General features: G+C 39.5%; 1 protein-coding gene across 6 annotated transcripts in view; it reads left to right on the top strand.

The window, feature by feature from the left end:
• PFKFB3 (6-phosphofructo-2-kinase/fructose-2,6-biphosphatase 3) overlaps positions 1-27,665 on the top strand; it is a 320,980-nt gene that overhangs the window by 243,812 nt on the left and 49,503 nt on the right. The window contains exon 16 of one of the 6 annotated variants that reach the window (XM_087857747.1): positions 17,664-17,813. The exons of 4 other annotated variants lie outside the window; for them this stretch is intronic. In XM_087857747.1, the coding sequence (XP_087713873.1) occupies positions 17,664-17,794 (131 nt within the window). In that variant the 3' untranslated portion in view covers positions 17,795-17,813. Of the gene's footprint in view, positions 1-7,696; positions 7,834-17,663; positions 17,814-27,665 lie in introns of those variants that run through there. One more of the 6 variants, XM_087857748.1, reaches the window with a different exon arrangement.

The following is a 27,665-nucleotide window of genomic DNA, read 5'->3' as shown; positions in this document are numbered from 1 at the left end:
ATGAGCCAAGGAACCTCATTCAGACGCTGGTTCCGCAGGGAAACAGGCTATATTGTTCTCTGTCTCACATGGAAGGACTTTCGTCCCAAATATCCTGAAGGAACAGAGTTCAGAGTGCTTTAAAATTTTACAACTGTGACTTTAAAAACACCAGTTAAGTGCAAAAGAATGAAACTTGACCACTCTCTCACACCATACACAAAAATAAACTCCAAATGGATGAAAGACCTCAATGTGAGACAGGAATCCATCAAAATTCTAGAGGAGAACATAGGCAGCAACCTCTACGACATCGGCCAAAGCAACCTTTTTCATGACACATCTCCAAAGGCAAGAGAAACAAAAGATAAAATGAACTTACGGGACTTCATCAAGATAAAAATCTTCTGCACAGCCAAGGAAACAGTCAAAAAAACTAAGAGGCAGCCCATGGAATGGAAGAATATATTTGCAAATGATGCTACAGATAAAAGACTGGTATCCAAGATCTACAAAGAACTTCTCAAACTCAATACATGAGAAAAAAATAAACAAATCAAAAAATGGGCAGAAGATATAAACAGACACTTTTCCAATGATGACATACAAATGGCTAACAGACACATGAAAAAATGTTCAAAATCATTAGCCATCAGGAAAATTCAAATCAAAACCACACTGAGATACCACCTTACGCCAGTTAGAATGGCAAAAATAGACAAGGCAAGAAACAACAATTGTTGGAGAGGATGTGGAGAAAGGGGATCCCTCCCACATTGTTGGTGGGAATGCAAGTTGGTACAGCCACTCTGGAAAACAGTGTGGAGGTCCCTTAAAAAGTTAAAAATTGAGCTACCCTATGACCCAGCCATTGCACTACTGGGTATTTACCCCAAAGATACAGACGTAGTGAAGAGAAGGGCCATATGCACCCCAATGTTCATAGCAGCATTGTCCACAATAGCTAAATCGTGGAAGGAACCGAGATGCCCTTCAACAGATGACTGGATTAAGAAGTTGTGGTCCATATATACAATGGAATATTACTCAGCTATCAGAAAGAACGATTACTCAACATTTGCTGCAACATGGACGGCACTGGAGGAGATAATGCTAAGTGAAATAAGTCAAGCAGAGAAAGACAACTATCATATGATTTCTCTCATCTATGGAACATAAGAACTAGGAAGATCGGTGGGGGAAGAAAAGGATAAAGAAAGGGGGGGTAATCAGAAGGGGGAATGAAACATGAGAGACTGTGGACTCTGAGAAACAAACTGAGGGCCTCAAGGGGAGGGGGGTGGGGGAATGGGATAGGCTGGTGATGGGTGGTGGGGAGGGCACGTATTGCATGGTGCACTGGGTGTTATACGCAACTAATGAATCATCGAACTTTACATCGGAAACCAGGGATGTACTGTATGGTGACTAACATAATATAATAAAACAAAACAAAACAAAACAAAATTAAAAAAACCACCAGTTAAGTAAAACATTTTCTGGACACCTGGGTGGCTCGGTCAGTTAAGTGTCTGCCTTCAGTTCAGGTCATGATCCCGGAGTCCCTGTTCAGCAGGGAGTCTGCTTCTCCCTCTTCCTCTCACCCCGCTCATGCTCTCTCTCTCAAATGAATAAATAAATAAAATCTTTTAAAATAAATAATTTTCTTTTTTTTTTTTTAAAGATTTTATTTATTTATTCGACAGAGATAGATACAGCCAGCGAGAGAGGCAACACAAGCAGGGGGAGTGGGAGAGGAAGAAGCAGGCTCATAGCAGAAGAGCCTGATGTGGGGCTCGATCCCAGATCGCCGGGATCACGCCCTGAGCCGAAGGCAGACGCTTAACCGCTGTGCCACCCAGGCGCCCCTAAAATAAATAATTTTCTAAAAAATATGCGTTAATGGGACACCTGAGTGGCTGAGTTGGTTAAGCGTCTGACTTTGGCTCAGGTCGTAATCCCATGGTCCTGGGACTGAGTCCCACATTGGGCTCCTTGCTCAGCAGGGGGCCTCCTTCTCCCTCTGCCTGCCACTCCCCCTGCTTGTGCTCTCTCTCTCTCTCAAATAAATAAATAAAATCTTTAAAACAGTAAAAAATAAAAATAAATTAACGTAATGAACTTTCCTAGAAATAGCAAGTATGTATTAAGCAATACCATTAGGGAATTTGACCTATTAGTCAAATGTCTAGATGGTTTCCAAGCCTTCAAGGAACAGAAAATCTCTGTCTTACTTTTTTTTCAGAGACTGGAAGAAACAGATGATTCTCATTTTATGAGACTAGTGTAACATTTATTTGAAACGAGACATACAAAATACGAGAAAAGAAAATTACACAATAATCTTATTGGTGTATTTTGAGACAAGAAATTTAGCGAATCAAGTTTGCGTTGTATTAAGTTTTGCACTGTGACCAAATCCATATCTTTCCAAGAAATGTGAGGCTGGTTTCACATCAGAAAAAGTTATCAGCGTTCTCTTCCTCACTTACAGATTGAAGGAGAAAAACCATATGATCAACGTAATACACGCAAAGAAAGTTTTCAGTGAAATTCAGCACTCACGATAAAAACCAAAAGTTCTCAGCAGACAAGAATGGAAAGGAATTTCCTGAATCTAATAAAAATTTACAGCAAATATCATATTTGATGATGAAATTCTAAAATAATTTGTATTAAATTTAGACACAAAAGCCTGTATCATACTATTATGAAAATATTGTTCCAGAGGTGCTAACCTACACTGAAAAATAAGGAAAGGAATCAAAATGTATAAGAGCTGAAAAAAAAAGTCAAGAAGTCATTTTGAGATACTAGGGTTACCTATATAGGAAATTCAAGAGAACAAAACTAATAAGAATCTTTAGTCATGGGGCGCCTGGGTGGCTCAGTCAGTTAAGTGTCTGCCTTTGGCTCAGGTCATGATCCCAGGGTCCTGGGATTAAGCCCTGCATTGGGCTCTCTGCTCAGCGGGGAGCCTGCTTCTCCCTCTGCCTGTGCCTGACGTTATGCCTACTTGTGATCGCTCTCTCTCTGTCAAATAAACAAAATAAAATCTTCAAAAAAAAACCCTTTAGTAATATTTCTGGACCCAAGCTTAATATTGAACTCTCCATAGCTTTTCTATAGGTTAACTATGATCATTTATATAATGTATGAGAAAGAAAGGACACCATTTATAATAATTGAAATGTGCCAGTAATAAATTTAATAAAAGATATAAGATATCTTTATGGAAAAAAATATAAAATGTTGTTGGTGGACAAAAAAAAGACCTTAACAAATAAAACAGGTAATGATAATTGTAGATGGGAGACTCATAAAAATGGTGCTTCTTTCCATATGATCCATAAATTCCATTACAGTAAAAACTGCAGGATATTTTAAAAAAATGACATTCGACAAATTTATCCCCAAATGCTTCAACTGGTTCTCCAAAGTAAAAAAAAAAAAAAAAAAAAAGGAAATATAATTATATCACTACATGTATCACGAAGTAAATTCCTGTTGGATAAACATTTTGAGTCCTTGAAATATAGCAGCAAATCATTGTATCATCAGTGATAAGAATCAGAAAAAGACTGGTAAATTTGACTACACTAAAATTAAAGATTTTTCTGAACAAAAGGGATCAAATTTAAAAGATAAGCCGTAAGGTAGTAGATAATGTTTGTAACATGCATACTTGACGTAGGGATTGCATCAGAAGTATAGATCTGAGGGGTAATTCAGATGGGGAATTGCATGGGAATAAGGAAAGGCACCAAAATGCTAGCACTGGAAATCAAGGAGAGATGAAAAGCGATGAAGGAAAATAGGCAGAAGCGTGGAATGGCTTATCTACTTCCAAGCACAAGAATGAAACTAAACACGAACACAGGGAATCTGATCGAAGGTATCTTCCAAAGTTGTCTTTGCCCACTGCCCCTGTAATGAGACTTCCATGGTAATAGTATTATAATGAGGACACCACATGCAAATGAGGCAAACAATAATTGAAGAAATACTGAACAACTTTCTCCAAGTGGTAAAAAATATCAAATTATAGATTGAAGAAGCTCAACAAACCCCCCACAGGATAAATACGAAGGAAATCATGTGAAGGCACAGGTAATATTGCTGAAAGCCAAAGATAAAGAGAACATCATAAATGTAGCCAAACAAAACAAAACAACCAAACACACACACGAAACCCAACCCCAAACAGATTATGTATACGAAAAACAATAATAATAGCAGCTGACTTCGCATTGGAAATAATGTAAGCTAGAAGACAAAAGAATGACATCTTTAAATGCTAAGGGAAACAAAGTAGATGTGTTAGGCTAATAATGGCCCCAAGAGACATCAGAACCTCATCCCTGGCGCGGTGAATGTGACCCGATAGGGCATAAAAGGAGCCTTTGCCGATGTGATGAATTTAAGGATCTTGCGATGGAGGCTTTATCCTGGGTTATCCAGGATACCATCCCGTGTATCCTTGTAAGAGGGAGGCAGGGGAAGATCATACACACAGAAGGGGAGAAAGCATGGCGCTCATGGCGGCAGACATTGCCGTGATGCAGCCCTAGAAGCTGGCGGAGGCCCGGAGCAGAGCCTTCCTGTCTCCAGAGTGAGCATGGCCCTGCTGACACCTTGACCTTGGCTCAGTGATACTGACTTCAGACTTGGCCTCCAGAATTGTTAGAGAAGAACTACCTGCTGTTTTATTTATTTATTTATTTATTTATTTATTTATTTATTTATTTATTTATTTATTTATAAAAGATTTTATTTATTTGACAAAGAGACCGGAGCGAGAGAGGGAACAGAAGCAGGGGGAGTGGGAGAGGAAGAAGCAGGCTCCCAGTGGAGCAGGGAGCCCGATGCGGGGCTCGATCCCAGGACCCTGGGATCACGCCCTGTGCTGAAGACAGATGCTTAACGACTGAGCCACCCAGGCGCCCCCTACCTGCTGTTTTAAGGCATCTAGTTTGTGGTAATTTGTTACTATAGTCACGGGAAGCTGATACACGGGGATAGGGTGAAATACATGATAAGCCTTTGTGCAAGGATTTATTCGACTATCTTCAGTGATATGTGGAGAATCTGTCATGCCCAAGTGGGGTTTATTCAAGGAGTACGAGGTTGGTTTAATGTCTGAAAAGCTGTCAGTGTTATTCACCACGTTAAGAATAAAGGAGAAGAAAAGTACACAGTCATGTCATCAGATGCAATAAAAGCATCAGACAAAATTAAAATCCGGTTTATGAAAAAACAATCTCAAGAACCAGGAATAGAAGGAAAATTCATCATCCTGATAAAGGGCATCTACAAAAATTCTGTTACTGACATCATACTTAATGGTGAAATATTAATCTTTGTCCCACTGAAAGCGGGAGCAAGAAAGTGATGCTTGACCTCACACGTCTGTATGATGTCATCCTAGAGACCAGGCCAGTGTTAGGTTGAGCAAAAGGAAACAGAGCAGACAGGTTGTAGAGAAAGAAGTAAAATTGTTTTCATTAGCATGTACCATGTTGTTTAAACAGAAAACCCTAAGAAATCTACAAAAAAACTATTGAAACTTGATGTAAATTAAGTAGCAGGATACAAAGTCAGTATGAAAAAATCAACTATATTCTAAATATGCTTGTGCCAAACAGATGGAAAATAAAGTTAAAAATCAATTGTGTGAACTGTATGCTCTCAGGCTAAAGATACAGAGAACTCTGGGTAATGGATTACAGTTAGTAGTCTTTTTAACACAGAGACAAGATAAAACCATTTTTTATATATTCTGGGATTGTAGGTGTAAATAAATATGTTGTAAATAACAGGAATAATATTTTTCACTGTTGGATAGTGTAGTTACAAATATGAAAGGGGGGGCAGAATGAATGCTATGGTGTTGGGCCGAAATTGGAAGTATTTAAAATGCATGGTTTTTAAATATATAGATGTAGACATAAATATATAAATAGGCAGATATCGAAATATATATTTCACACACATTTATTTATGTACCTATGTCCTAGGCCTATCCTCTGAGAAATTCTAAATGCAATGACACCACAGTAACAAGGTACATAGTTCCCAGATCTTGGTTTCTGGGCACCATTTTTCACTAAAAAACCAGGGCTCTTTGGAGAAGTGGTTGATTCTTGGTCTAGAATAGGGAGAGTATAGGATGAACCTGAAACATCTTGTCCACCAGAAAGTAGGGAAGAGCTCAGAGAATGATGTGGACATGTCAAGAGAAAACAGAAGCCAACCTAAAGAAGCACCCACTGAACAAGTCTGGGGAAGTTTGAACATCATTACAAATAATTACAGTAAAAGTTCGTATTTCTATGAAATAAGAATCTAGGAAGTACATAATGATAAAAATAAATGCATCAACAAATAAAGTTAGGGATAATAAAGGAGAGGGGCACCTGGGTGGCTCAGTTGGTTAAGCATCCAACTTTTGACTTTGGCTCAGGTCATGATCTCAAGGTCATGAGATCAAGCCCTGTATTGGGCTCCATGCTCAACGTGGAGTCTGCTTAAAATTCTCTCTCTCCTTCCTCTGCCCCTCCCCCCACTCAGGCTTGCTTGCTCTCTGTCTCAATAAATAAATAAAATCTTTAAAAAAATAAATAAAGGAGAAAGTAAAGTAAATTTATAGTGGAGAAACCTGGTATATCACCAGCTTAATCAAATGATGAACGTTAACATCACCAGTAATGGAGAAAAGATACATCACGCATTAAAAAGTTAAGTTCTACTCTAGTAGAACTGATCGAAACTGCCTGACAAAACATTGCCTAAGCTTTCACTTTTTTTGGTATGTTTGATTTATTTTGGTAATTACTTAAAATTTTTTAATTGAGTATAGTTGACATATAATACATTAGTTTCATAGTGACAACGTAGTGATTTGACAATTACAAACATTATACAATGCTCACCATGATAAGTGTAGTTACCATCTGTTACCATACAGACTTACTATATTATTGACTATATTGCTTATGCTGTGCTTTTCATTCTCATGACTTATTTATTTTATAACTGGAAGGTTGTACTTCTTAATTCCCTTTACCTATTTTATCTCATCTCCCCACCCCCACCACTCTGGGAACCTCCACTTTGATCTTTATGAGTCTGTTTTTATTTTTTATTGTTGTTTGTTCATTGGTTTTATGTTTTAGATTCCATACTTAAGTGAAATCATATAGCGTTTGTCTTTCCTGTGTGACTTATTTCACTTAGCATAATACCTCTAGGTCCTCTTGGAAAAGCAAGATTTCATTACTTTTTACGGCTGAGCAATACTCCATTGTGTACATACACCACATCTTTATCCGTTCTCTCAGTGCTCACTCAGATTGCTTCTATGTCTTGGCTATGGTTAATAATGCTGCAGTAAACATGGGGGTGCATTAGTATTCATTTTCTTTGGATAAATACCCAGTAGTGGAATTACTGGATCATATGATTCTGTTTTTAATTTTTTGAGGAACCTCTATACAGTTTTCCACAGCGGCTGCATCAACTTACATTCCCAGCAACAGTGCATGAGGGTTCCCTTTTTTCCACATCCTTAACCCTTATCAGATATACCATTTGCAAATATCTTTTCCCATTCAGCAGGTTGTCTTTTGTTTTGTTGATGGTTTCCTTCACTGTAAAAAAGCTTTTTATTTTGTGCAGTCCTAATAGTTTAATTTTGCTTTTGTTTCTCCTGCCTCAGGAGATGGATCCATAAAAATACTAGTTTTGGCTAGCGCCAAAACTACAGAACACTTAGGAAAGAAATTGAGGAAGACACAAAGAGACGGGAAAACATTCCATGCTCATGGATTGGAAGAATAAACATTGTTAAAATGTCCATGCTGCCCAGAGCAATCTACACTTCAGGTGCAACCCCTATCAAAATACCATCAACATTTTTCACAGAGCTGGAACAAACAATCCAAAAATTTGTATGAAATCAGAAAAGACCCCGAATCATCAGGGGAATGTTGAAAAAGAAAACCAAAGCTGGGTGCATCACAGTGCCTGGCTTCAAGCTGTATTACAAAGCTGTGATCATCAAGACAGCATGGTACTGGCACAAAAACAGACACATAGATCAGTGAAACAGAATAGAGAGCCCAGAAATGGACCCTCAACTCTATGGTCAACTAGTCTTTGACAAAGCAGGAAAGAATGTCCAACGGAAAAAAGACAGTGTCTTCAGTAAATGGTGCTGAAAAAATTGGACAGCCACATGCAGAAAAATGAAAACGGACCATTCTCCTACACCACACACAAAGATAAACTCAAAATGGATGAAAGACCTCAATGTGAGACAGGAATCCATCAAAATCCTAGAGGAGAACACAAGCAGTAACCTCTTTGACCTTAGCTCCTGCTACTTCTTTCAAGACACGTCTCTAAAGGCAAGGGAAACAAAAGCAAAAATGAACTTTTGGGACTTCACCAAGATAAAAAACTTCTGCACAGCAAAAGAAACAGTTAACAAACCTAAAAGGCAACCTATGGAACAGGAGAAGATATTTACAAATGTCTTATCAGATAAAGGGCTGGTATCCAAGATCTATAAAGAACTTATCATACTCAACATCCAAAAAAACAAATAATCCAGTCAAGAAATGGGCAGAAGACATGAACAGACACTTCTCTAAAGAAGACATACAAATGGCCGACAGACAATGAAAAAATGCTCCACATCACTCAGCATCAGGGATATACAAATCAAAACCACCATGAGATACCAACATCACACCAGTCAGAATGGCTAAAATTAACAAGACAGGAAACAACAAATGTTGGAGAAGATGTGGAGAAAGGGGAACCCTCTTACACTGTTGGTGAGAATGCAAGTTGGTGCAGCCATTTCTGGAAAATAGTATGGAGGTTCCTCAAGAAGTTAAAAATAGAGCTGCCCTGTGACTCAGCAATTACACTACTGGGTATTTACCCCAAAGATACAGATGTAGTGAAAGGAAGGGGCACATGCACCCCAGTGTTTACAGTGGCAATGTCCACAATAGTCAAATTGTGGAAGGTCCGAGATGTCCTTCAACAGATGAATGGATAAAGAAGATGTGGTTCATATATACAATGGAATATTACTCAGCCATCAGAAAGGATAAATACCCACTATTTGCATCAGTGTGAATGGAACTAGAGGGGATTATGCTAAGTGAAACCAGTCAAGCAGAGAAAGCCAATTATCATATGGTTTCACTCATATGTGGAATATAATAAATAGTGCAGAGGATCATAGGGGAAGGAGGGAAAACTGAATGGGAAGAAATCAGAGACAGAAAAAAACCATGAGAGACTCTTGACTCTGGGAAACAAACTGAGGGTTGTGGAAAGGGAGGTGGGTGGAGGGGTGGGATAACTGGGTGATGGGCATTAAGGAGGGCATGTGACGTGAGCAGCACTGGGTGTTATACTCAACTAATGAATCAATGAACACTACATCAAAAGCTAATGATGTACTATATGTTGGCTAATTGAAAATTTAAATTAAAAAATATTGCTAGAACCAATGTCTGTGAGTTTACTGCCTGTTTTCTTCTATGAGTTTTATGGTTTCAGTCTCACATTTAGGTGTTTCTAATATTTTGAGTTTATTTTTGTGTATTGTGTGACGTAAGATAGTGGTCCGATTTCATTCTTTTGCATGTAGCTGTCCAATTTTCCCAGCACTATTTGTTGAAGGGTCTGTCTTTTCCCCATTGTATATTCTTGCCTCCTTTGTCATAGATTAATTGACCATATAAGCATGGGTTTATTTCTAAACTTCCTATCCTATTCTATTGATCTCTATGTCTGTTTTTGTACCAGTACCCTATTGTTTTGATATTTGGTAGAATTCTCCCTCAAGCCAATCCAGTCCTGGACTTTTGTTTGTTAAGATGCTTTGGTTACTGATTCAATTTTATTACTTAGTAATTGTTCTGTTCAGATTTTCTATTTCTCTCTGATTCAGTTTTGGAACGATTCTAGGAATTTATCTATGTCTTCTAGGCAGTCCAATTTGTTGGCATTTAATTTTTCATAGTAGTCTGTTTTAATCCTTTGTATTTCTGGGTTTTCAATTGCAACTTCTCTTTTGTTTCTGATTTTATTTATTTGAGTCCTCTGTTTAAATTGATGAATCTGGCTATATAAATTTTATCTTTTCAAGAAGTAACTCTTAGCTTTATTGAGCCTTTCTTTCTTTTTTTTAAAGTGTCTATTTCATTTATTCCCACTCTGATGTTTATTATTTCTTTCTACTTACTTTGGGATTTTTTGGGTTCCTTTTCTAAAAGTTCCTTTAGATGTAAGGTTAGAATGAGATTTTTCTTGTTTCTTATAATAGACTTGTATTACTATAAACTTCCCCTTTCCCTCAGTTAAGTACTGCGTTTGCTGCATTCCAAAGAGTTTGAATTGTACTGTTTCCATTTTAATTTGCCTCCACGTATTTTTAATTTTTAAACAACTTTTAATTAATTTTTATTTAAGTTCAATTTGCCAAGGTATAGTACATCATTGGTGTTAGATATAATGTTCAGTGATTCATCAGTTCAGTATACCACCCAGTGCTCTACACATCACATGCCCTCCTTAATGCCCATCACCCAGTTACCTCATTCCACCACCCACCTCCCCTCTATCAACCCTCAGTTTGTTTCCCAGAGTCAAGAGTCTCATATGGTTTGTCTCCCTCTCTGATTTCTTCCCGTTCTGTTCCCCCCCACCCCCATTATCCTCTGCACTATTCCACATGTGAGTGAAACCATATGATAATCGTGTTTCTCTGATTTACTTATTTCACTTAGCATAATCCCCTCCAGTTCCATCCATTTTGATGCAAATGATGGGTATTCATCCTTTCTGATGGCTGAGTAATAGTCCATTGTATATATGTACCACATCTTCTTTATCCATTCATCTGTTGAAGGACATCTTGGTTCCTTCCACATTTGGCTATTGTAGACATTGCTGCTATAAACATTGGGGTGCACGTGCCCCTTCCTTTCACTACATCTGTATCTTTGGGGTAAATACCTAGTAGTTCAGTTGCTGGGTCATAGGATAGCTCTATTTTTAACTTCCTGAGGAACCTCCATACTGTTTTCCAGAATGGCTGCACCAGCTTGCATTCTCACCAACAGTGTAAGAGGGTTCCCCTTTCTCCACATCTTCTCCAACATTTGTTGTTTCCTGTCTTGTTAATTTTAGCCATTCTGACTGGTGTGAGGTGGTATCTCATGGTGGTTTTGGTCTGTATTTCCCTGATGCCGAGTGATGTGGAGCATTTTTTCATGTGTCTGTTGGCCATTTGTATGTCTTCTTTGGAGAAATGTCTGTTCATGTCTTCTGCCCATTTCTTGACTGGATTATTTGTTTTTTGGGTGTTGAGTTTGATAAGTTCTTTATAGATCTTGGATACCAGCCCTTTATCTGATAAGACATTTGTAAATATCTTCTCCTATTCCATAGGTTGCCTTTTAGGTTTGTTGATTGTTTTCTCTCCAAGTATTTTTAAATTTCCTCTTTGATTTCTTCATTATTCACTGGTTGTTTAGTAGTGTGTTTTTTTGCCTCACATGTTTGTGTTTCTCCAAGTTCTTTCCTTGTAATTGATTTCTAGAGTCATACCATTGTGGTCAGAAAAGATGCTTGATTTGACTTTAACCTTAAAGTTATTGAGTCTTGTTTCATGGCCTAACATGTGATCTCTTCTGAAGAATGTTCCATGTGTACTTACGTTCTGCTGTTTCTGGATGTAATGTTCTGTATATATCTGTGAAGGCTATCTGGTCTAATGTGTCATTCAAAGCCACTCTTTCCTTACTAATTTTTGTCCAGATGATCCAGTCAATGATGTAACTGGGGTTTGAAGTCCTCTACTGTTAATTATTATATTGTTGTCAGTATCTCCCTTTGCATCTCTTAACAGTTGCTTAATACTTAATATTTGGCTGCTTAGATATTTCCAGCTGCTGTATCTTGATCCCTTTATCATTTTGTAATGTCCTTCTCTGTCATCTCTTCTTAAGTCTTTGTTTAAAGTCTGTTTTGTCTCGTATAATTATGGCTACCCCAGCTCTTTTTTCCCCCACTTCCATTTGCATGGAATATCTTTTTCCATCCCTCATTTTCCATCTGTATGTGTCTTTAGGTCTGAAGGGAGTCTGTTGTAGATAGCATATAGATGGCTCTCTCTCTCTTTTTTTAATCTATCTGCCACCCAATGTGTTTTGATTAGAGCAATTCACCTATATACATTTAAAGTAATAATTGATAGGTATGTATGTATTACCAATTTTGTTAATTTGGGAGGGTTGTTTTTATAGTTCTTTTGTTTCTTTCTTCTCTTGTTCTCTTTCCTAATGGTTTGATGACCAGTGTTATGCTTGGAATGCTTTCTCTTTGTTTTTGTGTAACTATTATAGGTTTTTGCCCCTTTCCCTCTTTCTTCTTCTTCCCGGGGCCCTATATTGTGAATGTTAGTACTCTTGATATTGTCCCAGAGGTCTCTTAACTTATCCTCACTTTTAAAAATTCTTTTTTTTCTCGTTGTTCAGCCTGAGTGCTTTTCATTGCTTTACCTTCCAGCTCACTGATCGATTCTTCTCCATTCTCTATCTGCTGCTGATTCCCTGTAGGGTTTTTTTATTTCAGTCATCGTGTTCTTTAGTTCTGATTTTATTTTTCATATGTTTTTCTCTCTTTGTTGAACTGTTCACTGAGTTCATCCACTTTTTTTTTTTTTTTGGTCTGGTGAGTATCTTTATGACCATTATTCAAAACTCTGTTAGGCAGATTGCTTGTCTCCATTCTCTTTAGCTCTTTTTCTGTGGTTTTGTCTTGTTTTATTTGGAACATATTCCTCTGTCTCCTCTTTTTGTCTGATTCTGTGTTTATTTCTGTGTATTAGGTAGGTCAGCTATATCTCCAGGTCTTGAAAGTAGAGGCCTTGTGTAGAAAGTGTCCTGTGGTGTCCTGTAGCACAGTCCTCGCTGGTCACCAGAACCAGGCATTCCAGGGATGTCCCCTGTGTGGGCCGCATGTGCCCTCCTGTTTGGGCTGGACTGTGACTGTTGCAGGTGCACTGGTGGCGGGCCTGGCTCCTTACATGGCTGCCTGAGAAGCCCTGCTGTAGCCACTGTGGGCATCCTGGTGGGCAGGGCTGGCCCTCAGCCTCCCTGGCTGCAATGATTGGCCACACTGCTGCAGGTGTAATGGTGGGCAGGCCCTGCTCCCAGTGCAGCTGGCTAAGAGGCGTGGTTTTGACTACTGTGGGTGTATTGGTGTGTGGAGTTTGCCTCCATTCCAGGTTAGCAGTTTCTTTGTAGGAGGGCCTGGTCCCAGCTGGGATGCCTCGGTGTTGTGGTATGGTAGTTTCTTTGGCAAGGGGGTGGGGGACACTGGTCCTGACTGAGGCTGCCTGCTGGGTGTGATGACATGGGAGCCACTTTGGAGGGGATGCCTACTGAGGCCACAGACTGGGTGGAGTGGGTCTGTTGGGGAATGCCAGGGCAGGGGTGCTGGCAAGGTACCCTGTCAGGATCGCCTGCCTCGAGCCTTGGCTATCTAGGCTGAAGGGGGTCATGGAAAATGGTGCCACCAGCTCTTCTGTTTCCCAAGAAAGCTCCTGCAGATCTTTGCTCCTCTGGCACGTGTCCTCAAATTAGTCAATGAATCTTTTTCACTTATAACCCAGACACTTTTCAAACCGCTGCTTCTCTGCTGGGTCTCCTGCACAGTGATGCAGTGCTCTGACTCTTAAAGAGTGGAGACTGGTTTCCTGCAGCTCCTGAGCTCGCTTGCAGTTAATTCCCACTGATTGTCAAAGCCAGACACTATGTGGTGTCACACTCTCAGCGCAGGTCCCCAAGGCCGGGGGTGTCTGGTGTGCGTCTTGATCCCCTTGCTTCCCCATGCTTGCGATGGCCCTCCTGTTTGTGGGGAGCCACACAGGTGGTTTGGTTCCTGACCACAGCTCTGCCCTCCTCCTATGTTCGGTGCGGCGTTCTGTGTACGGTTTTCACTGTGGTGGATCTGTGCTACCAGTCTTTAGGCTGTTTTCAGAGGGAGGTGAAGTACATATAGTTGTTGCCTTGGTGCGTCCGTGGGACGTGGTGAGCTCAGGATCCTGCTACTCTGCCGTCTCCCCCCCCCCTTGTAATTACTTTTGATTCCTCTCCCTCTTTTTTTTTTTTTTAAGATTTTATTTATTTATTTGACAGACAGAGAGACAGCCAGCGAGAGAGGGAACACAAGCAGGAGGAGTGGGAGAGGAAGAAATAGACTCCCAGCAGAGCAGGGAGCCCAATGCAGGGCTCGATCGCAGGACCCTGGGATCACGCCCTGAGCCGAAGGCAGACGCTTAACGACTGAGCCACCCAGATGCCCCATGATTTCTCTCCCTCTTTACACACACACACACACACACACACACACACACACAAAATATATATGGACACATCAAAGTGGTCATACACATTTTTTCTCATCGTAGAACTTTATTTTCTTAGCTATCTTCTTCCTCCTTATATCAAGACCCCTAATTCCATGTGTTATCAATTTAACATGTATCCTTTCATACTTTCCCCATACTCATATCATCCTAAATAGACCTATAAGTGAATACAAGTACATTGTAGTTTTTCTAACCCGAACTGGGAACTAGACCTTCTTAAAAAAATAAATGGATACATGGAAAAATGGATCAGTGATAGGAATAGAAAATGTTATAGACGATCAAACCTAAGTGGGCAGGAAATGCAGGAAGACGTGGCAGTTTTCATGGAATTAGGGAAAGGCAGACTGTACCGGCAACAGTGAAATATTACTATATACCCATCAGACTGGCAAAGTTAAAAATAATTGTGTTGCTTGTGGGAACGGGAGGGAACATGTTCTCAGTCATCATTGTTGGAATCGCGAAGGGCCTTTTTGGAAAGCCAGTGGCAACAGACATTCCACCTGGCACTGACTCCCCTGAATCTCTGTCTCATGGAAATAAAAACAAATATGCAAGGCTATTTATTACCATATTGTTAGCAGCATCCACTAACTGGGAACAGGCTGAATGTCTATTGATGGGGAAACGGTTGACAACATTGCAAATATTTACTGTGATGCAGCCATTAAAAGGAATGAATTCGAAATTCACCAGGTGGTGTGGAAGGTTTCCATGAGGAACCACTGAGTGAGAAATACATGCATTAAAACATGTATAATCATTTCACTTTTATAAAACAAAAACTCCAAGCACCTTGAAGCTTCTGTCTGTGTAAGTTGTGTTCTCCTGTGTCCCTGTTTATCTCCTACCTCGTCCAGTCTGGTGTATAGCTCCAGCACTCCATAAAAACTGCTCTCGGCCAGTCTGTGGTGTCCCAAAAGGTTCCAACTCTAATTGTCATGTTTCAGTTTTAAGGTCCTTGCTCTGAGTCTTGGGTTCTCTTCTCTCCAGCACTTTCTCTGTGGGTAATATAACCCTTCCTGATGACTTTAAAGTTTCCATATGCCAAGACTCCCAATTTTTAGATTTCCATCCAAATCTTGAATCTCCAGGATCATATACTATGTCTTAACATCGCCACTTGGTCATCTGGCTTTTCTTCTTCTTAAGTAAAGACCACCCAAACCGTGCCTCCTGCCAGAAACTTGGGAATTGTTCTTGAGACCTTCCTTTGCTGCCTTCACATGTCATCTGTAACCAGACTCCATAGATTCTAGATCTAAAATATAATCCAAAATTGTTTCTTTTCCTCTGCCTGTATAGTTGCCTCACCTCTTGTGTGGACAGTTGTGGCAGCTTCCTGTCCAATACCCTGAATTTTAGCCTTCTCTACTCCAAAGTCTTCATATAATCCCACGGAGTGATCTTCTGTATATTAAATCTGATCATGGTACTCCCATGTTTAAAAATTTCAGTAGTTGGCTGTTGTGGTGAGAAACAGTATTATTAACCGATTACTGCCTACAAGCGTCTACCTGTTATGCCTTTTCCACGTCTCTAACTCAGGCTCCAGCCACACCACCCTTCTTCCAGAGTTTGGGATGTACCAACCTCTTTCTACCGTGGTACCTTAAAAACCATGATTTCTTCTGCTGGAAAAGTAATTTTCCTTTTTTTTTTTTTTTTTAAATCTGATGAATCCCTGCTTATTCATCAGATCTCTCTTTAAATGTCATTTCCTTGGAGCAACTTTCCCTGATCTCCTATCTAAAAATCTGGGGGTTTTGTTTGTTTGTTATTCTTTCTCACAAATCCCTCTTTCTTCTTTTCCTCCTCCCTTGTTTATAAAGCACTTCATCAGTAACCCTACCTTCACCTGTTTACTTTATCAGACTCTAAGTTCCACAAGGACAGAGACCCGTGTCTGTGTTAAGGTCTGTCCCGAGCATAGTGCCTCAGTAGGACTGTGCATTGGTTGGATCAGTGCTGGCCGTTGTAAGAGAACTCTGGACTATTAGTGTCAACGCAGTAGAACTTCCTTTCTTGGCTCATGTTAAGTTCAACACGGATGTTCGTGATGAGTAGGTGGGTGGAGCGAGGATTCTGTTCCACGCAGTCTCCAAGGAACGGGGCTGATAAAGGCACTGCCTTATTCAACCTGTGGCTTCTACAGTACCCTAGAGGTCAATGTGCTGTTGGAAGACAGTAAAGAGAGAATACAGAGCATTGTGCAAGGTTTCTGTGGGCCAAGCCTGGAAGTAGCTTCCATTATTTCCTCCCACATATTATTGGCTAGAACTCAGGCTTGTGGCTTCGACTAACGGTGGGGTTGGCTGAGAAATCTGGAGGAGCTGTGTGTTCAGGAATAGAAGGAAAAGGGTGTTGGAGAACAGAGGGCAGTCTCTGCAGTGGAACTCACTATGCTTTTATTGAGTAAATTGGTAATCAAAGCACATAAACAAGGGACTTCTTTTCTTCTTTTGGGTTTTAAATGAATCTGAAAACCTACTGTTAGAGGAAGGAACCTTTCAGCCAGTGATCCTCAGTGTAGACACAATATGATTCCCTTGGAAATATCTTTAATGCTACCCTAAGTCAGCAGGACAAACTGAACCGTAGTTCAGTGAACTGCACAGTATAGCTTATAGAGATTTGTTACAAATAATTATAAAACCTCCTGGTTCTTGAATAATTAACTCTCAGTTGTCAGTAGGACTGTTTTCTGAAGTGAATCAGTCCCTGAAGGTTCTAAATAAAATATGAGTTCTAAATAAAATACTTTATAGAAAATATAAAGTAAAACTTAAAAAAAATATATAGACATGCTAATCTTTGGGTGGCTTTACTTAAATTTAGCAAGCTATACATCTAATTTCCAGTTGACATATGGTGTTACAAGGTCCCTAAGGTTGGTATTGTGTTGGTGGTTTTTGGTTTTTAAAAATTATGGTTTAAAAAAATTTGGATGTTTGGTTTTTAAAAGTTTTTTAAAAATAGAGTATGCATAAAAGAGTATAGGAAGAGGTGAAGGGACAGTTTAGAAAACAATACATGTCCACATGTTCACCAAAAAGGCCAATAAATAGAATGTAACCATATCTCAGGAGTTGTCTGTGTCCCTCCCTAATGTCCGGAGGTGATCACTCTTTGAATTTTGCTTTAATTTCTTTGCTTTGTGTTTTTTTATTTTTATTTTTTTGTTTTATGTTTTTTAAGATTTTATTTATTTATTTGACAGAGAGAGAGAGTGAGCACGTGCACAGGAGCATAAGCAGGGGGAGCGGCGGGGCAGAGGGAGAAGCAGACTCCCCGCTGAGCAGGGAGCCCGATGCTGATGCGGGACTCCATCCCATGACCCCGGGATCATGACCTGAGCCGAAGGCAGATGCTTAACCAACTGAGCCACCCAGGTGCCCCACTTTATGTTTTTTTAACTCAATTTTTTGCTTCCTTTTACTTCTATTTATGAACTTTACATGTATGGAATCAAAGGGTGTGTATTCACCTTTGACCTAGTTCTTCCACTCAGCTTAGTGTCTTCACAGTTCAAACTTGCTAATGCATAAACTGTACATTGTTAATTGTTACATGTCATTGAATGAATATACTATACATAACTATCTCTTTTAAAGAACTTTTTATTACATAGAGAATTCTAACCATATACCAACACAGAATAGTATAATAAATCTTCATGTACCCGTTACCTAGGTTTGGCAATTACCAATTCTTGTTTCACCCATGTTCTCATTGAATTCATTCTTGCCATTCTTTTTTTTTTTATAATGATTTTTTTTTGACAGCTTTTTTTTTTATTTTTTTTTATTTTTTTTTTTAATAATGATTTTTTATTATATTATGTTAGTCACCATACAGTACATCCCCGGTTTTCGATGTAAGGCTCGATGATTCATTAGTTGTGTATAACACCCAGTGCACCATGCAATATGTGCCCTCCTTACTACCCATCACCGGCCTATCCCATTCCCCCATCCCCCTCCCCTCTGTAGCCCTCAGTTTGTTTCTCATAGTCCATAGTCTCTCATGTTTCATTCCCCCTTCTGATTACCCCCCCTTTCTTTATCCCTTTCTTCCCCTACTGATCATTCTAGTTCTTATGTTCCATAGATGAGAGAAATCATATGATAGTTGTCTTTCTCTGCTTGACTTATTTCACTTAGCATTATCTCCTCCAGTGCCGTCCATGTTGTAGCAAATGTTGAGAACTTGTTCTTTCTGATAGCTGAGTAATATTCCACAACTTCTTAATCCAGTCATCTGTTGAAGGGCATCTCGGCTCCTTCCGTGATTTAGCTATTGTGGACATTGCTGCTATGAACATTGGGGTGCATATGGCCCTTCTCTTCACTACGTCTGTATCTTTGGGGTAAACACCCAGTAGTGCAATGGCTGGATCATAGGGTAGCTCAATTTTTAACTTTTTAAGGGACCTCCACACTGTTTTCCAGAGTCATTCTTGCCATTCTTGAAGCAAATTACATATATCATACCATTTCGCTATAAGGTATTATACATGTATTTCTAAACTTTAAAGAAGTTTTTAAAAGACATAACCACAATACTATCATTATACCAAGAATATTAGCAATAATTGTAATATCACATTTCTTCAGTGTTAGAATTTCCAAAGGCTTTGTGTCATGTCTGTCTGTCTGGTGGTTGGTTTGTTTTGAAGTTTTTTTGAATCAGGATTCAGGTAAGGTTCACACACTGTGATGAATTGATGTCTTTTAAGTCCTTTTAAATGGATAGTTTTACTTCTTCTCCCCTTTTCCTTGAAATTTATTTATTGGAAAACCTTTGTCTTATGGAATTGCCCAGCTTGGATCTTGCCGATTCCATCCCCTAGGTGTACCTTGACATATTATCCTGTGTTCTTTCTGTAGTTCCTATAAATTAATACTTGGATATCCAGATAGAGAGGTTTAGCGGGGCTCAGGTTTGACTTATTTTTTATTTTTTGGCAAGGATAACAGTGTTCTGTTCTTTCACGAGACAAAATCGGGTTGTGTTTCTTTTGGAGACACTAGAAGCTGGGGATGCTTAACGCTTACGTCTATTAAATCATTAGGTGTTACTAGCGATCTGTTCATATGTTGCTGGGCATTTGGGATAGCTCCGGGTTTTTGCTATTATAAATAATGTTGCTATACATTATTCTTCTACTGTCTTCTGGTTAATAACGTTAACAGTAATTTCTTCATAAATGAAATGTCTGAGTTTAGGATATATTTAGGTCTAACTTCACTAGTCAATGCCGAACTCTTTTCCGAAGAGATTGTCCTAATTTATGTCTCCACCAGCAATGGGTGAGAGTTCTTGCAGCTTTACTTCCTTGTCCAACTTAAGTTTTGTTCATCTGGCAGATGTGGGATGGTATTTCATTGTGATTTTCATTTTCACAGTAATAGGGCTAAAAGAAAGTGTAGCGTAAAGGTTTTACGTGACCAAGGACATTTTTCACCATCCAATCTGAGCCGCCTCAGAGGATTTATGGAAGACAGAACTAAATCCAGATGTTTGCTATTCCTCGTAACCTCATTATACAAGACTTAATACCGGTGTTTCCCCCCCCCCCCCCCGGCCCCCAGTTGGAGTATTTCTTTCTGGAGTATTTCTTTCATTTTAAATATGCGTTCTAGAATTTCCAATTGGAATTCCATTTTAGTTATTCCTGAAAGGACTTCCAAACACTGCAGTTTGATAACAGTAAGATAATCTCCACTTAGGTTAAAGTGAGTAAATCCAGTAGGGTATCTTTCACTTTGTAGTCTGGAGGAGATATTATAGAAGGAATCTCAACATAATGAAAAGCTAGCTTTCGTGAAAAGGAACAATAGCTAGACTAAGGTAGCAAGCCAAGAGGAAGTTTCTTCGTTCATGCATTTACTCCCAATGGCAAAATTACAAGTCTCGTAAGGTAGAAAGGTTAGTTCATTATGCCTTTGGTGAAATGTGTTACAAGGTTGGTTAATGGCATGACAAGCACAAAATTTAAGAGACGTTTTTAGCTTCGGACTGCCCTCCCTCAGAAGAAGTCTGGCAGTCTGCTCGAAAACTGTGTAGGAAAATGTTGTGGGGACAGAGCACGAGCCAGCCCTTGAACACTTTTAAGGTACTCACTCATCAACAAATGTCTCCATTTACTGATTGGTTGACGCTGGGATGATTTGCAATTTGTACTTACTAAGGGACACGTACGGAATTGTTTAAAGTGTTGCCACTTTGGCAGGATATGTACTTTTAAAACGATATAAATCCTTAAGTAAATGAACAAAACTCCTGGGTTGGAATCGCAAGTGCTAGAGATCACAGCTGGCTGGCTTCCCGTGAGGAACTCTTCATCACCCTGGCTGAGTGAGGTGATGAAAAAATCTCCTTTCTTTCCATGGCAGTTGCATTCTTGGGAGGAAATCTAGGGTAAAAGGTGAAGCTTTATTTCTAGGTCAACAGCTGCCAAGGTTGAGCCCCAACAGCTTCACAGTCCAGGGCTTTAAGGAGCAGTGGTGTTTGGAAATGCATAGGGCAGTTCTGGCTTTTAAAATGGCCCCCACGGTGGCGGTAGTGGGCACTATTGGCATTTAGTTCTTGGGGACCAAGGGGGCAAATTGTCTTACAGTGAGTTGATCAGCTCCAAACAGGAAATAAGGGTCCTTCCCTAATGCCAGTAATTCCTCTTGAAAAACACTGCAGACTTATTAGAGGAAGTAAGCACTTTGATCTTCGGGTTTTATGAAAACCTAAAGGTTTTTTTAGGCAATAAGTAATTTTTATTTTAGCCTCTGGATTATAATGAGAGAAGAATCTAATGTTCGAAGCCCAACTCAATTCTCTAATAGTAAAGTAACCTTGGCCTCGTTACTTAGCCTTTCTGTTCTTCAAGTTCTCTGTCATTGAGATGAGCATAACTTTCTACCTACTGTAGTTATGAAGATTAAATTAATTAATGCATTTAAAGCATGTAGAAAGTTCCCTACCATGTAATAAGTGCTCAAAAAAAAATGTTAGCTATGATTATTCTCCTCATTCCCCTTAGGAAAACTTGCCATTGCCTGCAAGTTATGGCAGAAACTTCACTCTGGTTCGGGAAATCTCCAAGAGTCTAACGTTCTTTTCTCTACAGTGAGACAGATTCCTACGATGCCAAGTCACTTCGGAAAGACAGAAGGGGTCATTACAAGATGTGGGACATCATGATCAGATATAAATGACTTCTTGACTTTTTCTAGGGATTAGCAAACTCTGAGTCCTTAGGCAAAATTCCGTTTTGTAAAGAAAGTGGTATCAGTACACCCATTGGTTTCCATATTGGCTGTCATGGCTTCTGTACAGAGGATTGAGTAGCTGCAACCGAGACTGTGTGGCCTACAGAGCCTAAAATGTTTACTGTCTAGTCCTTTACAGAAAAAGCTTGCTGACCTCTGGTTTAGCCCATAATTTACCTTATGATATGGCTACTTACCACTGTTACCCAGTGGCCATTTATTAACATAGCTGAAGAATGGAGAAACAGAGGGGTTCTATATTGATAATAATAGCTCGCATGTGTTTGCCTACTATGGCCAGACATGCTTCTAAGTATTTTAGAGGTATTCACCCTTTGAAACGAGCACTTACAACAATGCCTGCCACCGTAGTATGCTCTTCAAGTTTACTTAGGAACTGCAAAATCAGCTCCTGAACACAGGCAATAACTGGATGTTCAGGAGAGGCTTTTAAATGTGATGAATTTATGGTAAGAAAAATCTAGGAAGCCCTATTTAGGCAAAGGAGCATTTAGTTATCTTAGAATTTGTTAAAGATGTGAAAGAAATTCATTATCCTAAAATTAGTTTATAAGTTCAGTGTAATCCAATAAAAATTTCAAGTGGGAGTTTCGAAAGAGATATTTTAAGCTGATTGTAAAGTTAATTTGTAATGGTAGGTATGTAAGGATAGATAAGAAAATGTTTTTGAAAAAGAACAATTGCCTTACAAGATATCAAAGCATATCACAAAGTGACAGTGATCAAAATGGTTGGTGGAAGAATAAATAGCTTAATAGATCATAATAGGGAATACTCAGAGGTATGTGTGGTAAAATAATACATGACAAAGATAGAATTTTAAATCAGTGGGGAAAGAACACATTATCCAGTCAGTACGTAGTATTGAGTCAGTTGGTCATCCATAGGAAAAATCAATAAGGTTACATCCCTACCTCACACCGTATATTAAATTCCTGATCAATCGGATAAGAACATCCTGACCACTGTGCCTCTGTACACTGGTAGAGTATAAGTGGATAGCAAGTGGCTTGAGTTAGTAACTCCTGCAACAGTTAGGGCTGCTAGGCACAACTGATACTCAGAATTCCTAGGTTTGTTGCTATCTTTCACAGTCATTCATGAGTACAATTGCTCATGTGCCCTAGTTTTATGTGCAAAGATTATCATTTTCTCTGTGTTTCCACAACTCTAAAAAGGTCAGGCTTACTTAAAAATAGATGAACTATAAATATTAAAACTTGCTGTCAGTGTCACCAATAAGAAAATGACCTCCCTTGCATTCCTTAGGCCCTCTGTAATCAGCCTAAATATTTTTAATTCTAGGGTAGATTTGGACATGGGAAGATCAAAGATTCTCTTTCACGCGCACGCTCTCTCTCTCTCTCTCTCTCTCTCTCACACACACACACACACACACACACACACACACGGTTAGCAAAAATGTTTGAGCATTCTACTTCTGGCCAAAATGGAGTAGCAGGGACTGAATTTACCCTCCTGCTTGAAATAACTAAAAAAACAACAAAATAAATAAATAACAACACTTAAGTCATTGGATATCAGGTAAGAAAGGACAGTGATCTCCAAGAGATGAGAAAAAAATGAAGTGAGTCTTAGCCTTGTACCACCTGATTCAAGGTCATGCAGCATGGAGGGGGAACCCGGGGAGACTCTGGCAATTTCCTTGAGTTGAGCTGATGGAAGTGGGAGTCCAGAGAAGCTAAGGCAGCTAGAGTTCACAGGACAGTGCATTTTATATATATATGTATGTATATATGTATGTATATATGTATATATGTATGTATATATGTATGTATATATGTATATATGTATGTATATATGTATGTATATATGTATATATACATGTATATGTATATGTATATGTACACACACACACACACCCCACATTTTCTTTATCCATTCATCAGTAATGGACATTTGGGCTCTTTCCGTAATTTGGCTATTGTTGATAATGCTGTTATGAACATCAGGGTGCACGTCTCCTTTTGAATCAGTATTTTTGTATCCTTTGGGTAAATACCTAGTAGTGCAAATGGCGGGATCGTAGGGTAGTTCTATTTTTAACTTTTTAAGAAACCTCCATACTGTTTTCCAGAGTAGGAAAATTGCTTCTGATGTTTTTTTCCTTTTGAAAAAGGATTGGGCCAGTTTACAGGCTGCTTGTGAAACATACCTTCTCTGGGAGTCAAATATTCACCGTGATAAAATAATTTGGATACTTGTTATGGTTGAGCAGACATATAAAGAGCGCAAAATACAAAAGATTCTTATTTTTATTTTGCTCTGGGGTTCAGCTATTTTCGGACCAAGCTTGGCTACTAGGATCAACTTTCCTCTTGATAAATTCTTCATCATAAATACCAATACCATCATTTATACTTGAACGAAATACAATTTTAGGACACTAGAGGTCTCCACCTTACCATACAACAAATAACATCTCAGAGGAAAACCTTAAAAGCACAATTTCCATGGCAACAGTGAGGGGGTGTCTCGTGGATGGTGGTGGGGGGGGTGGTTGAAGACAGAGAAATCTGTGTGACCATGAGGACCGTTCAAAATGGGTAGTTTCTAGTTTCTCTTGGGGGGATGTCATCTGTTGGTGTTTTGAAATACCGACTGAAATTTGAATAGGCTTTGTTGGGCTTAGATTTTGCACTTGTTTTTCAGATTCATATCTTTAATTGGACACCCCGAGCTCTCAAAGCCTGAAGCACTGGAAAAAACCAAATACCGCGTGGTCATTACTATAAGCACTTGCAGAGATACCCTCTTTCCCTTTAGATTTAAGCTGACTTTCTCGAAATAATAACATCTCTGTTTTAAAATCAATTACATCTGCTGTGTGCATTTTAAAGTACCGCATGTGAATTCAGAGAACTCTTGCATTTGTTAAAAAAAAAAGGAAAAGATTATCTCTAAAATATGTGAGGCAGAATCAGTCTTTGAGTATGACTGGTAACATTTCTTGGTATCTGGCTCTTCCCAGAGGACACTGATGAACTAATACCCCATAGGAATGTTAGAATATGGTCTGGTGTCAATCCCCACATATCCTTCCTGTGAGAGGCCAGTCTGGGCCTCCTCTGACTTCCCCAAAGAGACAGGAAGCAAAGCTAAGCCTGGTTCCTCCTTTTTGTCCTCTTTCCCTCGGTCCCCAGCGCTAGAGGGCTGTCACAGTAAGGGCGGGCGGTGTGTGTGTGTTGGGGGCGGGGAACCTGTCTGCTATTCCTTTCAGGACTCTTTCTGGCCCTCTCCCCACTCCTGGCACTCAGTTCAGGAGCTGTCAGTGCCCCTCTCAATTCAAACACTGATGGCTGTTTACAGAATCATGGAGGTTAGAGGGGGACTTGATGATTGATTCCATTATAACTAGAATCTAATGCTTGAAAACTTCTAAATGCTTCTGACCAAGTCCTTATCTTATCTTATCTTATCTTATCTTATCTTATCTTATCTTATCTTATCTTACATGTATCTAGCATCTATCCATCCAACAGCTCTTTTCTATCTCCTATTATCTATCTATCATCTATCTATCTATCTATCTATCTATCTATCTATCTATCTATCTATCATCTATCCATCTATTATTTATCTATCATCACCTCTCTCTCCCTCCACCCAGGTGTCTGTTCAAAGTAGTAAATGCACATTTATTTTTCCTTAATATATCTCAAGAAGATTTGCGTATCGCTCTTCCATGGTTTGTAAATGTTGAGATCATCTTTTGTCATCCTGGTAATACAGACGAGCACTATCTCACCTGTCCCTTCTGTGCTTGCCCTCCACTCGTCCGCTAGTCTCCCAATTAGGTCATAACTCTCAGCTTGATTAATTTTGAATTTCTATAATTATTGGCATGTGACTCTTATTCTCAGTGGATCTGTTTAATGTATTGTGATTATACATTTTTATTTTATCTAGAATGAATAGCTACTTCATTTATTAATGAATTTGGTTTTCTGTGTATCTATCGCTAATTTACCCTCAAACCTCTGATAGAAATGAAGGCTCTTTTTAGTGCACCGAAACCCACCGTATTCTCTTCACTGTGTTTGGTTCATTTCCCCTCGGGGTGGGCCTTCTTGCAGCCGCTGTTGCCTGCTGTCGTCTGACCTGGCTGCCCTCTAGGGCTACGTGACAACAAAGCGACCATGTTGCACTGTTTAACCAGCCTGGGAATTCAGGCTGTTAGTTGTAGGTGATCCCATTTTCACTCGTGCCAGTGTTTTATTTTCTCTAACTTCTAACTGAAACGATTGTAGTCTGTCTTCCACGTAACCACATCCTTCAAGTATTTGTCCTGGAACCATAGCTTCTCTCTTCCTTCTACCTTCTCTTCTCCAAGCCAGCCAGTTCCCTTGACTCTTCTGGGGTGACCTAATTTGGTTTCCCTTTGTCTTTCTGAGAACCCCCCTCTCAGCTTCAGTTCTTTGAGGTCCGTCTTAGAATGTTACAACCAAATTCTTGACATGGCCTGATAATTTCAGAATATACTACTGTTGTTCCTAGACTCTACTTTTTTTTTTTTTAAAGATTTTATTTATTAATTTGACATAGAGAGACAGCCAGCGAGAGAGGGAACACAAGCAGGGGGAGTGGGAGAGGAAGAAGCAGGCTTCCAGCAGAGGAGCCTGATGCGGGGCTCGATCCCAGAACGCTGGGATCACACCCTGAGCCGAAGGCAGATGTTCAACGACTGCACCACCCAGGTGCCCCTCCTAGACTCTACTTTTAACCAAGTACAAGGTCTGTTCTGGGGGCGTAGATGCCTTGGCGTCCAAGGTTGGAACTGAATAAATCTTCCCAGAGAGAACACAGTAGTCCACAGTACAGATTCCTCAAATTGGGCCATTATCAGTTGTCTGAAGGATCTCACTACACATTTGAAATTTGTGTGTACCTACACACGGGTGTTATTTTGGTTTTTTTGTATATTTACACACACACACACACACACACACACACACACACACACACAGATTTTTATTTATGTAAATTATGGATCGTACCAAGTTCCTTATAACCAAGTTCCATCACGAGATTTCAGAGCTGTGCTCTGGTATGGAAGCTACTAGACACATGTGACTGTTTAAAAATGAAGTTATTAAAATAAAAAAAATTAAATTCAGTTTCTTGGCCTAAGCCACATTTCAAGCCATAGCGGTGTGTTGCTATTGGCTACCGTTTTGTGCAGCAAAGATGGAGTACATTTCTATCATTGCATCAAGTTTTATCAGATAGTTTGAAATCCAGGGCTTGTGGTACGTTTTGTTCAGAACTGTGTTGACAATGGAATTACTTTGTCATGTGCTGTAAGGAAAGAGCTGAGAAGCACTTCGGGATTTGCAACAGATGAAGGTTAAATCCATCCAGAGATATGGCTGATTCTTCGATATTTCTGTACAGAAAGGCAGTGGATGGACTGAGTCATCACACCACACACGGTCATCTAACTGTACCGAAGTCAAAAGAGTTTATGCTGTGTAGTTGGGGCGCATTTATACTGGGAGTGGTGGTTTCATTTCAGCTTCCAATGGCATCAGCCCATCAAATTAATCTGGTTAATTACAGTGTTGTTACTTTCATAGTTTTGTCTTCAACTTTTACAAACCATTACTTTGGTTCTGTAACTGCGTAAGAGGAATACGGCAGTGTGTGTGTGTGTGTGTGTGTGTGTGTGTGTGTGTGTGTATTTATTTTTTGCTTGCTCATATTAAAGCTTGATCCCCTCCTTTGGTGATCAGATAGAATTATTTTTCCTATAAAAGAGATCTCTAAATTATTTGTTGAGCTTTGCTAGTATAATAATAATGCTGATGGGTGCTTATTATACGGTAGGAGGTCTTCTAAGTGCTTTGTACGCATTATCTCATTCACTTCTCATAATGCTGCTATGAGGCTGCCATTGTTACTGTCCACTTTCT

This window comes from Ursus americanus, chromosome 31, assembly GCF_024610735.1.
Source record: "Ursus americanus isolate L20-20 chromosome 31, mUrsAme1.1.p, whole genome shotgun sequence".
Taxonomy (NCBI): Eukaryota; Metazoa; Chordata; class Mammalia; order Carnivora; family Ursidae; genus Ursus; species Ursus americanus.
Note: the sequence above shows the minus strand (reverse complement) of the source record. Positions and strands in the feature narration are given on the sequence as shown.